We start from the raw sequence: 16,527 nt of genomic DNA, 5'->3' as shown, positions 1-16,527 counted from the left end.
ATCGAACCCAACTTTACTATTCGGAGGAGGACTACATTTTACTCCGATGATACCAGCCAGTAAGGTATCATTGTTGCCTTGCAACATGTGTGTCCATTTTACTTTTTAAAATGTGGCTACTGGAAAATTTTAAATTACATGTATGGCTCATATTGTATTTCCCTTTGACAGCACTGGTCTAGAGCCTCACGACTCAGTGTGGTCAGCAACATGTGGGAGTTATCCCAGACCTTCAGACTCTGCTAGTTTACAAGGATCCCGGGCAGGGAAGGGGTGGAGGGAGCCGGGGCGGGGGGGGGGGGGGGGGGGGGGGGGGGGGGGGGGGTTCTTCTGTCCAGGAACAGAGCTCTGGTTTGGAAGACTCAGAAGACATCCAGGCCCCTGGTAGGTACCCCAGAGTGGCCCCCATCCTTCTGGGGGTGGCAAGGAGGCGGGGGGTGGGCAGCAGAGAGGTCCCTACCTGCCACTGTGATGTCACAGAGAAAACCTCTTGTGTCAGCCAGCCCCGCCCACCCTGGGCCGCAGGATATCCTTCCCATCTCTTCTGGCCCACCTCACACCACCTCCCCCCTCTGCTGGCAAGAGGGGACCTGATTCATCTTCACACCAGAAACTCATTCCGAGCAACTGAGCAGAAGAGAAGCTGAAACACCTTTGCCTCAGAGCGTCAAAGTGAATGAGCAAACCCTCGCCACTGACTCAAAATGTTTGCCTCACCCAGAAGGTAGGTACCAGCTTTTTTTTTCACTTTTATTTAAACCCAGTTCGTTAACGTACAGTCATTCAACAATTCCATACAACCCCCCCCACCCCCCCCCGTCCTCGTCACAACAAGACTTTTGAAATCTCATGACTCTCTCCTGCATCATACCCTTCATGGTGGATTTGTAATACAGCTTATAAAAATTCACTGCCTTGTTTCACATGCTCACGGTAAGGAGCTTGAGAACACACCGTAGGGTTGTACGAAACAGAATCGAAATGTGTTACACCAGTCCCATTTTCATTGATAAACCTGGCGGTGTCCATACCTGGGCCTTTGTTTTTTTCCTCTTCTTCCACTACACTTCCCTTCCCTCCTTTTCTGCCTCTTCATCTTACTTTTCCTCGCTGCTCCCAGGACTGCTTAGAACCCTCTAGTTCTCCTTTACCCCCTCCCATCTGTGTGATTCCCACTGCCAAAATCCAGCTCCTCGTAGCGGAGGCAACACAGAACTGAACTGAAAGAGCAGATAGTAAGTTCTCTGCCAGAGAAAGGTGAGGCATCCCCATGGTCCTGCTGGTAGTGAGCTCTGACCTGGAATCTTCTGGAACTAAGGGGAGCACAACCTTAGTTGGGCTCTTTCTAGTCTCAGGGAACCTGGGAGAATCCGCGGGGATCCTTCCAGATCCAGAAAGACCCTCACAGTCAGCAAACGATGTCTTGGCTCGTTTAGGAGAACTCACATCTGGAAATGTCTTCCCTCCCATCTGAGATAGCTGGGAACTGCCAACTTTCAGCCCAGAGGGTTACTAAGAAAGCAAATGTGGTTCATTCTCATACTCCTTGCCTTTCTCGGGAGAGAACAATGAAGCTTCCAGTTCGCCAAATGAAACCCACACCCGCTTGCACGCACAGAGAGCAGAATGGAGTGCCCTTCAGTGGCTGGGTATTAGGGCTCTCAAAAGAAAGGATAGCAACCCAAGATGAATAGATCCTAAATAGGAAAACCCACAGAAATGGGTAAGAACAAAATAGAAAAAGCCAGGCATGGTCAATTTTATTGATTCTTGATTTAGGAGACAGAGGGAATATGGCAGAGGGTATCAGCGTATCTCTGAAGTATAACACAGTCCATCGATCGCATCCTTCTGTGTGAGCTTCCATAATCTGTCGTGGAATCCGTGTGTTTTATTCAAGTGTGTGCGCCTCCCCTTCACAGAGGGGTAGCCTGGGGATGAAGCAAGAGGCTTTGAGTACTGATGGCAGCGTTGCGGCCTGGAGCAAGTCAAACGCTCCCTCTAGACCTGTTAGGGTAAAGGAGGGTGTCTGTGCGGAGCCGAGCCAGGCGTCCGCAGGCGGTCGGTTCCCTTCCCCTCCCTCCACACCTCCGCCCGGCCTCTGGGGCTTCACAGCGCGGCTCTCCTGAGCTACTTGGGAACCACTCAGGTAGGTTATGTAACTTGGCCAAAGTCGCGAGGGCAGGCGCGGTGGAGCGGCGACGGGAACCCAGGGCGGCTGAGGCGTCGCGGTCTCCAAGCTCCCCTCGCGCGCCCGCGGAGCGAGGCGGACACAGTGCTGCTTTAGAACGGCAGCCGGGCACCTGCACCTTTAGGGGACGGCGGGGGCTGGGAGGCGCCGGACTCTGGGCTCCTCGCAGCCCGAAGCCCCTGACCGTCAGGCCCGGCCCCCCGCCCGCCCGCCCCGGCCTCGGGAGGGCCCGGGACGCCGCGCTCGGCCGACGCCGCAGCCCGGAGCGGAAGAGGGGCGCCGGGCCCCGCCCCACGCGCTCCCGGCCCCGCGCTCCGCCGCCGGGGCGGGGTCTCGCCGCACAGTTCAAAACAGGCCCCGGCGCGTCGCCATGGCAACGCGCGCCCGCCGCCGGGCGACCGCCCAGCCGTAGTAAAGCGGAGGCTGGGGTGTTACTCGTCCAGGGAGGGGGGCGGGGGTGGGGCCCGGCGGGGACTCGGCCGCGCTCGGACACCGCGGCTGCAGGGGGGAGGGAGGGAGAGCAGGGAAAGGAGGGACGGGGGGGGGGCGCGCGCGGGGTGCAGATGCGGCGGCCCGGATCGAGCCCTGAGCACCCCGGGGAGGCCGCCCCGCTGCGCCCGCGGCCCCCCTGAGCCCCCAGCCCCCAGCAGCGCCAGGGCTCGGTCGCCCGCGCGAGCGATTGCTCCACAGGATGTGCAGATGCGGCTGCCCGTCTGATTCACTCCAGCTGCTCAGGGCATGGAAGAAAGGCCGCTTCCTCTCCTGGAAATGACTGCATTAGCAAAAGCCCTCTAACAATTCCACCAACAGCGGAAAGGGAAAGGCCACAAAGACGAGAGGCCCCAAAATGCTTTTCTTGGGCCCTTCCCACTGAACATAGGTAGAAGTGTTCCCAGAACTGAGCTGGGCACCCATGTTAGAAAGAAAGGAGTCGTTTTTATCCCACCCGCACCCGTTCGGGGGCCATGTGGACACTAAACACTTGCAGTTTAGTTACATAGGTTAATATTTTGGACACTCAGCATGCGCATCTTGGTGGCATTACTCTTCCCTTCTGGGCTGGGAGGCAGATCAAATGTCCTGTGCGAAGCCCTTCCTTGTTTCATCAGCGACTGAGCCAAACGTGAGCCGGTGAACCAAAGACGCGGAGCTGTGAAGTCTCAGATGGTGCAAGATACGTCGTCCAAATGGGTCCCAATCACTAGGGAATCACGGAGCTTGGGAAAGGACAGGGCATTTCCAGTCCGTCACTGGCTTTTAAGCAATCTGTCCCCTGGTATCTGTGGACTAAAGATAATACTCGTTCATGAGATCATTGCTGTTTTCTGGGCTTTGCTCATCAAAAAGCAGGAATGTTTCCACAGGTGGGAGGAAATGTACTGGCAGAGGATCTGATCGATGTAACTATGGGTGTATCCGTGTAGAAAGTCACAGGGTGTGCCTGTGGGCCTGTGGACCTTCTACCTTCTCACTGTTCTTCTGTATGGGAATCAGGAGGATCCCAGTGTCCCTTAACAACAGAAGACTCTTTGGGACACTTTCCTTTATTCACATCTCCTCTTCCCGCATAGGCTTCCTCATTGTATTCTGAGCCTGGTTTCCATTACAAACCTCATTCATTCATTCCTGGATGTTAGAAAGTGCTGGGCTCTGTGGATCAACAATGAATAAAACACAGCTAGCTGCTCCTGTCTCCAGCAACTGAAAGTCAGGCGAGCATGTTATGAGCTGCCTGAGAGGAGGCACACAGTAGAGCATGCAGGAACAAAGAAGGGGGGGGGCGGGGGGGGGGAGGAGCGCAGGTAGATCGGAGCCAGAAACACTTTACATTCCACTCTACCTTTTTGTCTGCTGAGTAACAGCAAGGGAGTAGTTAATGGGGCCTGGCTCAGATACCTGACTCCTGGGCAAAGGACAGAGATACTACTACCAAGGAGGGCAGAGGAACCTATCTTGGGAGAAGATGCCACTATCGATAATGGGGGGTAGGGGGGGCAGACAAAATGGGATTTGCCACTGGGCTTTGCCTCAGGCAAGCGATATGCTATGCAGCTTTCTCTGGCTCGGCGTTCTTATCCATTGTTTTAATCATTTCTAATGGACGGTGTATTCACAAAGGAGTAAGTTGGATTCCTGTTTACAGAGTTTGTGGGGGTGTCCCCCAAACCATTGTTTCCCTTTGTGTATACTTAATATGGTTGTGTACAGTGCAGGGAACGGGGACTGAGGACCTCAGCGAGGATAGGTTAGTCCCAACCCTTGGCTTTGTGATGTCACAAATGCTGAATCACATATACACCCCCATGGGGATCGTCCTGACATGGTAACAGTCCAACATACCGAAGTTAAGTACTGTTTTGGGATATGGAATCTTTGTGTCTGCCCTGAGTCATAGCTTCTGAGCCCAACCTAATTATAGTCATGTTGCATTGACTAGCAATGACTTTTTTCTGTTCTGAGAGAGGAAAGAGAAGAAGAAAAATATATTAACATGCCTAAATTATAATGAAAGGAAGTGAGTGGGCTGCCAGGCAGAGCAACTCATGTTCCATCAAAAAGGGGAAATTAGACATCATGGCACAGGGTCCTCGGGGAGGGAGGGTGTCGAGATGGATCACAGATAGCAGCCAGCCCAGCCGTGCAAAAAGCCAGCCTCCTAAGGGGTAGATTCAGGCTTTGGGGAGGCCTAAAATAATGGAACTTTGGAGGCTCTCTTTAAGAAAAATCGTACAAAATGACAAGTGTGTAACGGTCTTGGAAGGGGCCCGAGTAAGCGAGAGACCCTCAAAGCCAAAGTGTCTCTGGCTTCACTCAATCTACCTCTGGGCCTCCTCACATAACCTCAAGCTTGTGCCACTCCCATCCCCTTTTCCTTGGAGAAGGCACATTTCAGGCTCTGAAGGCAGAGGGGGTGCGGTTCCTGAGCAGAGGCAATAAAAACCAAAGACCTCAGACGGTGCCAAACAGTGACTCAAGCTGGATATGAGAAGTGTCTGCAAGTATTTGAAGGGTGTAAGCACAGAGCGGGGGGGAAAAGAATTGTTCACTGTTCTGGGGTGGAAAAAGGAACGGGGATACGATTCAGTAAAGAAGAATGTGCGCAAAACTCATCAGGAAACATTGGCGAACTCTATTTTCTGATACTGTGGGGTTGTATTTCCCCTGGGAAGTATTTGAGGATCTATTGAGTCACTGAAACTGGAACTGGCCACAAAAAAATGTGCTACAGGAAATAATCCTGCAGGCGGTCCTCGAGGGAGCAGCTGTGTGCTCCCAGAATTCGTTCTGAGCCCTGAATTCCAAAAGGCTGACACAGGGCATTCTATAGATTAGTGAGGAGGGAGGAGGCCAAGAGAAGAAGAAGAAGAAGAAAAAAAAAAGCCATCCCACAGGGAGGAGCCACCACCGGCTCCCGCTCCGGAGGACTGGAGCTCGGGGCGGAAGAGGAAAAGTATGAGGAGACAGCGCCACCCAGCGTCAGGCCAAAAGCTGTAAGAGAAAGAGAAGAAGAAACATGAAAAGTGACCACAAAATTCCTCCTCCCTTCTCCCAAAGGAGAGGGAGCTCTTGCCACAGTGAATAAAGGGTCCTTTGGGTGAAACGGGGAATCACGCCTGGGCGTAAGTGCATGCGTGTCAAATGTGCTGTTACATCAGTCCTAGAAGAGCAGGAAGCAAGATCCGGAGAGACTCATCTGCCTACAATCTGGACTCATTCAGTCCGAGGGGAACCTGCCTTTGATTCCCCAGACTGACTGCACAAATACAGAAGAGGAAAACTGCGACTTGGTTGGTGGCAAATCTGGAAGAAGTGGGGGAGGGCCAGGGCAGAATGCAAAGGGGTCCATTAAACCTAAGCCCCAAAATGAATCAAACGGGTATTACTTTACGGTACATTCATTCCCCGGCTGTAGACTTTCCAGTCTGTTCGGCCTTTTGTTCGTTTTAAGGTTGACATGATAACTTCCAAGCTCCTTACATGTGGAACCAGAAACCAGAAGCCCATCCCTGGGTATATATGAAGAGCTTTCTAAACTTGGAGGTTCATGGACCTCAGCCCTACTGTGCAATCTCAGGATGGGGCCCAGGAACCTGATATCTTTCCATTTCCAAGGTTGTTCTGATGCTCCATCAGAATTGAGAGCCACTGCTCTCCAATAAAGGAGTGGCCTTTGTGGGGCACCTGCGTGGCTCAGCCGGTTAAGCCTCTGACTTCGGCTCAGGTCATAATTTCGTGGTTGGATGGGTTCGAGCCCTGCGTTGATCTCTGTGCTGACTGACAGCTCGGAGCCTGGAGCCTGCTTCAGATTCTGTGTCTCCCTCTCTCTCTGCCCCTCCCCCTCTCATGCTCCTCTCTCTCTCTCTCAAAAAAAAGAAAAAAGAAAAGAAAAGGAGTGGCCTTTGAGGACTGTACAATCAAGCCAGCAATCATGTGCCATAGAAAGCATCACGAGAGGCGTGCAGTGTGGAAGGACAGAGAGGAGAGGTCTGTGCTCTGAGAGAACAGAAACATTTTCCAAGAATGAGTGACTTCAGCACTGATCTTGATAAGAGGCAGGTCGCTCTTAAAAAGAGACTGAAGACATTCCAGGTAGAAGCACGAGCACCTGCAAAGGCACACAGGACGGAAGTGCGGGGCCTGGGGTATTCGGAGAATCAAAAGCAGCAGCAGAACGTGTTTCGCTCTTGTCGTCCCAATTAATTGGTACAATTTTTGCGCATGGAAAGATTTCCTGGTTTTTAGGTGATTGGCTGCAAGAAGATAGGCAATCCACCCCTTCATCATTTGTCAAGTTACTTTTTTAAAGTTTTAGAACCCCTTTTAAAAAAATAAAGATTTTCATTCCTCTGCCTGATGATTGGGAGAGAAATGGTAAACAGACAAAGCATAAACAGACGTAGAAATGGTAAACAGAAATGGCTGACCTTGGCAATCATTTCTCTCCAGATCTCTACCCCATCTGCAGCTTTGCCCCCAACCCCATCCAGTGCACTATCTCAGCGCCCTGTGTGGACCGTTAATAATCCTCACTAATGATGCCAACTGGCCACCCGTGACACAGGGAAGATCTTTCATACCCATGGGTCTATGAGGCCTGACACTGCAGGTAATAGAGCTCATTAAAGGGATGGAAAGCCCTACGCAAGGGGATGGGAGCTTTCGTAGTAATGGTGACCTGTAATATTTTCTGTGTCTCCCATTGAAATCAAGCCCAGTCCAGTCCCACCAGCTACCTAGGGAATGGCAGCCAGATGGAAACTGGATCTTCACTTACTTTTTAAAGAAACTTCCCTCTGCGAAGGCAGGTCCTTGCTTCTTTGTGCTTAATCCCGGATCCCTGTTGTCCAGCTCTCCTGTGTAATCTTCCAGAACAGCTGGGTCATGATGCATTGTCAATTATTAAATGCCCAAGTTCACTGCAAGGCAGTGTTTAATCATGAGGCACTCCAAAAAAATAAGAGGTAGAAGGAGGAGGGAGGGGAAGGGAGGCGGGAGGGTGGGAAGGCAGTTTCATTCTGTCAACATTAAACCAAAGGGATTTGGGGCACAGATGGCATCCGTGGTCCTTCAGACAAGCAGCAAGACACTGACCATGGCCAAGGTAACCCAGCTTCCTGCTCTTTCTTATTGCTCAGCACATACATTCCATAGTGTGTCTCATCAATTTGTTGTCTATGTTAATTCTGAGATTTTCTGTTAACCTCTGTCGTTGGAAGAATTAGTGACATGTTGGCTCCTATGCGCTGAGCCAGAGAGTTTCAAGGGAAGGCACTCTCTGTCCCTTTTCTCAAGAGCAAAGAGTCACCTTGGCATAGGACTTTTCACTATATGCAATGATAGAAGTTTCTTGTGGCCGCTACTTCTTCATGATGACCTCAGAAAGACCATTGCAAAATTAGACTTGGTCTTCCAGTGCAAGAAGTATCTGAATCCTGGAGAGAAAAGGACATGTTTAGAAGGAGAAGTAAAATACAGGATGAAGGGCACAGTACTGTAAGTGTTGAAGATAATTCTTAAAAAGGCAAAAAGTCCCATTCAATGATCAAGATAATTCTTGAATGAGGCTCCTTGTGTTCGTCCTTGGTTGCACACTCATAGAAGCAGCCTCTTTGAGCATTACTCCAAGCTTTTCTTCATCCTTTGTCTCTCAGATCTCTTCTTCCTTAGATTCGTTATCACCTTGGTGCTGCAAAGTGGTTATACCATGGTGTGGGATTCATTATTCTTACCTCTCAATAATCTGCAGAATAACTTACAAATATGTGTAACTTGAAATGGATTGAGGGTAGAGGAAAGAAATCGAATGTGATAGTGGACAAATTTCCAAGCCATATTAGATTGAAAATAAAGTTGTTGAAAATATAGAATTGCTCAAATCATTAGTGCAGTCTTTACACAGAATGATTAATGAGGATGTTTCACCTGGAAGTCCATTGCCTGTTCAAAGAATGGATGTGAAAATAATTAGAAAGAATAATGTAGAATAACAGAACAGGGACTAAACCAATAGGATTTCAGAACTAAAAGCAAGATGAAAACATTCTTTTGGGAGGACAGAGGCAATATGTGACTTTGATACCTGGTAATGCAAGATCTTTCTTCGTTCCGGATGCTGTGGTTTTCAGTCTTTACCAAGGTCACCCACAGTCTTGCACAGACCGACAATTCTTGGTGGATTTAATTTGTTGAGTGCTTAAAAAAAAAAAAAGTCATATTAGCAGATTGCTTTCCAGAAGTTGTTTTAGAATATATCTTATGTATTGATTTTTATATGCATATGAACCTTGTATATTTCTTATTGCCATAAATCATCTGTACTTCGTCTGTGGTATGCACTGTTTTAGTCCCTGGAAATTCTGAAGAACATGTAACAACTGTTATATTTCTAAGTTAAACTTCTCTGTTAAATGTAGAAAATGCAAAGCTGGAGATGATGAGGCAGATTTATGAGCCTGTCCCATTTAGCTATGGTTTTATTTACGTTTCTTAAGCTAAGGAGATTTAGGGCTGATTAATTCTGATATGAGAGATTCCCCGGGAAGCTCAAGATGGTTTACTTTAAGAAGCGTCTGTCAGCGACTAAATATGGGCTTCTTTTCCGTTCCGCATGTATTAATGTAACTGTATAAACTGCTTCAAAACACAAAGTGCAAGACCTGTCAGATTTCTTTATTTTTCTAAAGTTCAGTCTGGCTCCAAGCCACTGCTCATCAAGGTTGAAATATCTAATACTTGTCATTTTTCAGCTGGGTCTCCTCTTAGGCTAAAAATGAGGAAGAGGTCAGGGGCTCTGGCCAGAGCCACATGGGCCACAGATCTCTCTGCTGCCACACACTGTCCCCACTGTGAGTCAGTCACCACTGCTGCATCAAGCAGTGGAGATGCCCCTCCAGATCCTCTCCAGTGGCCAAGGGCACCCTTCCTGGGGCTCCGTGACCATGGCATTTGGTGTCCAGTCTCCGCGGGCACCACACAGATACCTCCCATCTGAGATTCTGTCATCTCTGTGGCAGCGTGTGAAAGCTGGACCCAGACCACCCCTCTCTCAGAACCTATAGCCCCATCTCCTCTCCCAGGGTTTCAAGGACCCCACGTCGCAGCTGGTCCGCTGCCTTCTTTAATCCTGAAGACCCTCATCCTTGTTTCTCACCTTCCGACTGGGGTGATCCAGTTTAATATTTATAGATAGGGCCTTTACTCTGTAAAGGAGTAGGACCCTTTACTCTGTAATACAGAGAAGAGGGCACCAAAAATTTGGGTGGTTACAATATCAAATCCCTCAGCCCGTCAGTGCTACAACCTTTCAATGAAGGCAAAATCAAAAAAAATATTCAGCATGTGTATTAGAGTGACCACACGTCTTTTACTCAGCTTGATGTATACTAGCTCAGCGGCTTAATCACATTCTGGCTGAGGTTATTACCTGATACTTATTCAGATCATCCTCAATAAACATTTTAGTATAAAAAGGTCCAGCTCAAACAAACAGCATCGCTGTGGTGCCCACTCCCGGCCACTCCTGAGCCCCCAGGGCTGGCTGTGCCCCGCACCGTGGAGGGGCGTGGCTTGAGCCCCGCGAGCCTCAGGATTAGGCGCCCTGTCCAGGTCTCCAAGAAGGCTCCGCAATCAGGTTCTGCCCCTTGTTGGTCTGTTACAGATGGAACTCCCGAAGGGCTTCTCTGGCCAACGGACTTTCCTATCTGCCATCCTCAACATGCTATCACTCGGCCTCTCCACAACATCCGTGCTCAGCAACTACTGGTTTGTGGGCACACAGAAGGTGCCCAAGCCCGTGTGCGGAGAAGGTCTGGCAACCAAATGCTTTGGCGTGCGGGTGCCCTTGGTTGGGAGCAGCACCAGCAACACATCATCCCAGGAGGTGGTGCAATACAGCCGGGAGGCTGGGGATGACCGCTTCACCTTCCATACCTTCCGGAGTGGCATGTGGCTATCCTGTGAGGAAAGCGTGGAAGAACCAGGTGGGCTCCTCACCCAGGGGACTGTCCACAGGCAAAGCAGCAGTGGGAAGTAGCGCTCGCCATACCCCGCCGGGCCTCACCCCCTGGGTCCGCATCTCCCATCTCTGTATTGTGTCCTTTCTCCCTTGGACTCTTTTTTTTTTTTTTTTAAGTTTTATTTATTTTTGAGACAGAGCGAGCGCACGTGAGCACATGAGCTCTGACGCTTAACCAAATAAGCCACTCGGCGCCTCCCTTTAGTAGGGCTGAAAGGCCCTCCTGGCTTTTCCCCTCCTGACTGTCTAGTAGACCTGCTGGTTTAAAGTAGCCTTACCCTTAGAGGGTTTCATTTAGACTTGCAACATCATGAGAATTCCCACTCTGGTAAGTTAGGATTGCCATTTGGAGACCAAGGGAGGAGAGGAGATGATTCTAGAAAAAGCCCTGGCTCTGGCTAGCTGTGAACTTATATGAGCAGCTTCCTCTCTGCAGGCTTTGAGGTGAAAGGATCAGAGTAGATTACCTGTAAAGCCCCTTCCTCCCCCACCCCACCCAAAGGGTTTTCTCCTGCTAAGTATTATCGTTATAATTTACAAGGTCAGGGAAGTGAAGCCCAAGGAGGTGCCCTTGACCCACCCAGGTCTCCTGCCATTCAGCGCATACTGGCAGAGCAGTGCCATTCACTGTGCTTTCCTTCACTCGGGGTTCTCGGTTAGGAGCAGTTGGCCGAAGGACACCTCCCTCCCCCCTGCTCAAAGCATACAAGAGGTCACTTGGTAGTGAAGTTTCTCTAAAGCCCAGAAGTGTGTCCAATTAACCACATGCTATTTCTCCCGATTTGGGCTAAGGGAAAAAGGCGATGGAAGAGAAGTATAAATACGTGTATATTTAAATTTAGGATGAACGTGCCACTTAGCACTGCTCCAACCCCAGTCCTGGAAACAATCGTTCCAGGGGCGCAGCGGGCCGCAAGTGGCACTGGTTAACACTGGGATTGTTAACCCTTCCTGGCGTGAGAAATGAGGACCTTTCCCTGCGGAAGCCTTCTCAGCAAAGTTCTCTTCTTCACTGTCAGGAATCGGGGCGGGGGGCGCGGGGAGAAATTAATCCCGAGTAATTCTAGCCCATGTCATCGCCTGCCTACTGTCCACGCGGCAGGCACTGGTCTGAATGGATGGAGCTGCGCCAGGTGGGAGACGGGGGCGAGGTTTTCCTCCCTCCCTGAAGTGAGGCCTCATCTGTGTTGCAGGGGAGAGGTGCCGAAGTTTCATTGAACTCACACCACCAACCGAGAGAGGTGAGAAAGGACTACTGGAGTTTACCACGTTGCAAGGCTCATGTCACCCCACTCTCCGATTTGGAGGGAAGCGGTTGATGGAGAAGGCTTTCCTCCCCCACCCTCCCTTGGGGCATGTGGCAAGTATGTGGGTTTGATAACAAATTTAGTTGCCATTGACCTGGGCCTCTCCGGCCCAACTGCTGTGATCTCCTTTTCTCTTCTTCTGAGCCCCACAGGGTGACACACATTCCTTCCAGAGCTGCCTCTCATTCCTGTGCAAGGATGCAAAAAAGGAACAGCCAGAACAAATAAAGTTCACGAATAGAAAAACTGCTTCCAGCCAACAGCTCTAACTTCCTCTTGTTGCCTAGTAACCATGTTGAAAAGCTGGGAGGGTTTTTTCCCCCTCCAATATATAACATGTATTTTTCTATATATATATTTTAATAGAATAGAGTGAAAAAGGGAAAGGGGGGGTGGAGAAAGAAACATAATTGATGGTTCCAAATTCAATAAGGGAAAGAGAGAGACAAAAACGATCCACATCAGCCATGCCCCTGGAAGATTTTTTGACAATTAGATGATTTCTTCTGGAATCTCTCTAACGGTGTTTACAGCCCATCAAGTTTGCTTGCTTGGTATATTGTATACCAGGCAGTGAGCGGAGGGGCTGACAGCAAAGGACCCAGATTAGAGGAAGTTCCCAAGCAGGTGCCAGCTCTGTCTCTCATTCTGCCTTTCTCTGACTCTGCGAGGTTTTCCCTTCTGACGGTCATCATTTGTACCCGGCTGAGGTATTTAACTGTCTGGGTGAGGGCTGCTCTTCCTCTGGTTTCTGACAGGGATCCTATGGCTATCAACGGGAGCCCAGTTCTCTTCCATCGGACTCGAATTCGTCAGCTTCCTCCTGCTACTAATGGACCTGCTGTTCACTGGGAACCCGGGCTGTGGGCTCAAGCTGAGCGCCTTCGCCGCAATTTCCTCCGTCCTGTCCGGTGCGTGCCTCCTGGGCTGGAGGGGGTGCATGTCATGGCCGCCTTTGAGGCACCCCTGGAGGGCATGTGTGTCTGTCGGGAGGGCAGGAAGGGGGCACCCACAGGTGGTATAAAGAATGGACATAGGGGGGCGCCTGGGTGGCTTAGTCGGTTAAGCGTCCGACTTTCGCTTGGGTCATGATCTCGCGGTTCGTGGGTCCGAGCCCCGCGTCGGGCTCTGTGCAGACTGCCAGCTCAGAGCCTGGAGCCTGTTTCAGTCTGTGACTCCCTCTCTCTCTGACCCTCCCCTGCTCGCGCTGTCTCTCTCTCTCTCTCCTAGAAATAAATAAAACATTAAAATAATTTAAAAAAAAAGAATGGACATAGGATGGGGCGCGTGGGTGGCTCGGTTAAGCTTCCGACTTCGGTTCAGGGCATGATCTCATGGTTCATGAGTTCGAGCCCACATCAGGCTCTGTGCTGATGGCTCAGAGCCTAGAGCCTGCTTCACATTCTGTGTCTCCCTCTCTCTGCCCCTTCCCTGCTTATGTTCTGTCTGTCTCCCTCTCTCTCTCTCAAAAATAAACATTTAAAAAAAAAAAAAAGAATGGACATAGGAGACACGTTACAGGCATGTTTACGTTGGAATGAAATTTTGTAATAGAGCAGTATGTGCTTTGCAAAATGATTTACCTCTAGGTTCTTTTTACTTGCAAGCTTTCTCAGTGTGTGAAATATGGTTTGATTTACTTTTCAGTTGTACATATACACAGCTTTTCAAGACTGTTGGATGAAGTAAGAGAAAGAGATGCAGAGCTCACATACAGGGCCTGGGTAGGAAGAAACAAAAGCCCCAAGTCCACCATTGGCTCAAAAACCTATCCCATACTCCTACAGCCTGGGGCAGCCTGTTGCAAAGTTATGCATTCGAGGAGAAGCCCCCATTGCAGAGGAGTCTCCCCGGAAATGTGATGGCAGCTGGGTAATGGAACTTCTCAACTGAGGCTCACCTGATGCAAAACGAGGCAGTTGCTCCAAACTCCTATTCCCTGTAAATGGCGATGCCAGTGTCTGGATCTCTAAAGGCGCTGCCTTCCTGTCCCCTCTGTAGGCCTTCTGGGGATGGTGGCCCATATGATGTATTCACAAGTCTTCCAGGCAACTGCCAACCTCGGTCCAGAAGACTGGAGGCCACACGCTTGGAATTATGGCTGGGCCTTCTAGTAAGTGCTCACCCGTCTCCTGAGCCTTTTAGCCCTTCTCCAGCCAACTTGCATTAGATGTTCCGCCCTCAAGTAGATGCTTGCTTGGTGTCATCCTGTCTTCATCCCTCATCCCAGGGGCCTGTGGACCAGCAGGCTGGCCCATGGTGTCACACCGGTTCTTTCCTCGCCTCCTGGGGAGCTACGGAGAGGATTCTTTCTGGCTTGTTTTGTCCAGTTTTTCTGATGTTGCCTTGGGAAGTAAGACTGGTTTTGTGTGGCTCATGGAAGCGATGCTCTTGTGTTTTGTATATTTTGTGACTTCAGGTATTGGAGGACAGAGCAACGAAGAGTTAGCCTTGGGGTTTGGTTGAAATCCCGTCACCTGTGGATGGTTGATTCTCCTCCCCTAATGAAGAGTAACTTCTTCCTACTTCCACTCTTACCCCACCAAATTGTGTGAGAAAGAAAACCTCCCCTGTTGGTCATTCCCGAACCCGTAAAGAATTAAGGGGCCAGTTGTTTTCAATTTCTCTTGGAGAGGCAGCCACCATGACAAAATAAACACATTCAAAGTAAATATCCCCTTTGAGAGTTCCTCACATTCTCCCTTGAGGAACATGCTCTCTCCACTGCGTGGGTACTAGCTTGGAGTTGCACTCCCGTCTAGGCTAAGTGTGAAGCACTCTGATTGTGCTGAAAAGACACTGTGCTGGGCTCAGGGAGGCAACATGGAAGCCTATCCTTGTCTGTTAGGAGGTCCTATCCCCTTTTCTCATGATGGAAAACGTGTCATTTGATGTAGGTGTCTTTGGGCTAATCCACCAGCCACCAGGGCTTATTTTCCAGACACATGGTTTTGCACCTTGCGTCCATCTTTAAGCCATTCTTGGCATTAACAGCTGCAGAGCTCAGACTACAAAACTCCCATCAGAAGTGTCGCCAGCCTGAGTCCATTGAGTCTGTCAGAGGCAGCAGATAAGAACACGCTGTGCCAGGGGGTGGCCTGGCTTTAACCATGACTTGACCTCATGAAACTGCTCACTAACCTCACACAACTTCCTGTTTCCTGGGCTTCCCAGAATCATGGGAGAGATTTAGGGGTTGACTTTCCAAGTTTTTAGGAATGTGTTTGATATGGTTCCCTGGCGGTTTGGGTTTTTTTGTTGTTGTTGGGTTTTTTTTGTTGTTGTTGTTTTTTACTTGTTGAATCCATCTAGCTTCTCTTAAATCTCCAGCTTCTCTTCCATCCATTATAAACCCCCTTAAGCCAAAAGCCACACTGTTTTCATAATAGGCAAGTTCTACTAGTACAACCTATAATGTCTCCAGATTTGTAGTGAGTATTTCCTGAATGACTCTCAAAGGTTCAATTTGTGAACCCAAAGAATGCTAACCTCAAAACAAAGGAAGATGGAAGAGGAATGATCACTCTCAGCGTCTGATCTGAACAAAGGAAAATCTTTGGCAGGATGTGTGGGGGCGGGAGGCGGTTCACTGGGCTACATCCACTCTGTATGGCTAAACTACAGGTTTCTGGAATCTTGGGAGATTATAAGGGTATCTCCAGCTTGGGAAATAGTAGTCCAGAAAGTTGTGTGTGTGTGTGTGCGTGTGTGTGTTTGCATGCGTGTGTGTTTACATATGTATACAAAACAGGCACACTGGGAATAAGGAGCTCAGAGCTGACAACTATCAATCCAGTGAAAACGAATCTCTTAAACTCCTCGTCTGGCTTTTAACACTACTGACTACAAGAGTCATTCTCTTGGACCACAAAACGTTCAGAAAGTATCCTACTAAGACCAAATTCAGGCCTCTTGCCCATGGTTCTTGACCTACATGAGGGAACACACTCAGGCCCCTAAACCCTAAGGGGCATTGGCCTAGTTTACTAATAGGAAGAGATCGTGGTATTTTCTCTGAAACCTGTAAGGAGGTCAGGGTCTTACTGTCCAATTTTTCTGTTCACCCCTAGCACGGCCTGGGTTTCTTTCACCTGCTGCATGGCATCGGCTGTCACCACCTTCAACACATACACCAAGCTGGTGCTGGAGTTCAAGTGCAAGCACAGTAAGAGCTTCAAAGGAAACCTGATTTGCCTGCCACATCACCACCAATGCTTCCTTCAGCAGCTCTGTGCAGCCCACACAAGGGGTCCTTGCACCGACTACCAGCAGTACCACAATCAGCCCATCCGCTCCATCTCTGAAGGAGTTGACTTCTACTCAGAGCTACGCAACAAGGGATTTCAACAAGGACCCAGCCAGGGGCTTGAGGAGGCGGCGGCTGGGTCACTCGCAGAGGAAGAACCCTGCTAGGAGTAGTGAGTGGGGTTTAGAGGGCAGGCTGAACCCAACCTTACATGTTCATTATCAACATGTACTTAAGCCAAAGTCTGTCTCTCGAACATGGTTTTCAT

General features: G+C 49.7%; 1 protein-coding gene across 3 annotated transcripts; it reads left to right on the top strand.

The window, feature by feature from the left end:
- Positions 1–506: 506 nt before the first annotated feature.
- Positions 507–16,501, top strand: GSG1 (germ cell associated 1). Of its 3 annotated transcripts, XM_039239914.1 has the most exons (7): positions 507–724; positions 10,350–10,671; positions 11,900–12,070; positions 12,772–12,924; positions 13,801–13,885; positions 14,015–14,126; positions 16,084–16,259. In XM_039239914.1, exons 1-7 carry the CDS (start codon positions 677–679, stop codon positions 16,180–16,182), a joined length of 990 nt encoding a protein of 329 aa, XP_039095845.1. In that variant the 5' UTR covers positions 507–676; the 3' UTR covers positions 16,183–16,259. The 3 variants fall into 3 exon arrangements, with proteins under 3 accessions (XP_039095845.1, XP_039095844.1, XP_039095843.1); XM_039239913.1 differs by lacking the exon at positions 13,801–13,885 and having other exon boundaries at positions 512–724; positions 11,900–11,947; positions 16,084–16,501; XM_039239912.1 differs by lacking the exon at positions 13,801–13,885 and having other exon boundaries at positions 512–724; positions 16,084–16,501.
- Positions 16,502–16,527: the final 26 nt, after the last annotated feature.

The sequence above is a fragment of the Hyaena hyaena genome, unplaced genomic scaffold (genome assembly GCF_003009895.1).
Source record: "Hyaena hyaena isolate Hyena2069 unplaced genomic scaffold, ASM300989v1 scaffold_164, whole genome shotgun sequence".
Taxonomy (NCBI): Eukaryota; Metazoa; Chordata; class Mammalia; order Carnivora; family Hyaenidae; genus Hyaena; species Hyaena hyaena.
This window is presented reverse-complemented; position numbering and strand designations above follow the sequence as displayed.

What these genes read in the sequence shown, in the direction of transcription:
- GSG1 (XM_039239912.1), top strand. Translation starts at nt 677, where the DNA reads ATGAGCAAACCCTCGCCACTGACTCAAAATGTTTGCCTCACCCAGAAG. An exon ending in GGAAAGCGTGGAAGAACCAG is followed by an intron (nt 10,672 to 11,899) that starts GTGGGCTCCTCA and finishes TCTGTGTTGCAG; the next exon opens with GGGAGAGGTGCCGAAGTTTC. An exon ending in TCCCTTGGGGCATGTGGCAA is followed by an intron (nt 12,071 to 12,771) that starts GTATGTGGGTTT and finishes GGTTTCTGACAG; the next exon opens with GGATCCTATGGCTATCAACG.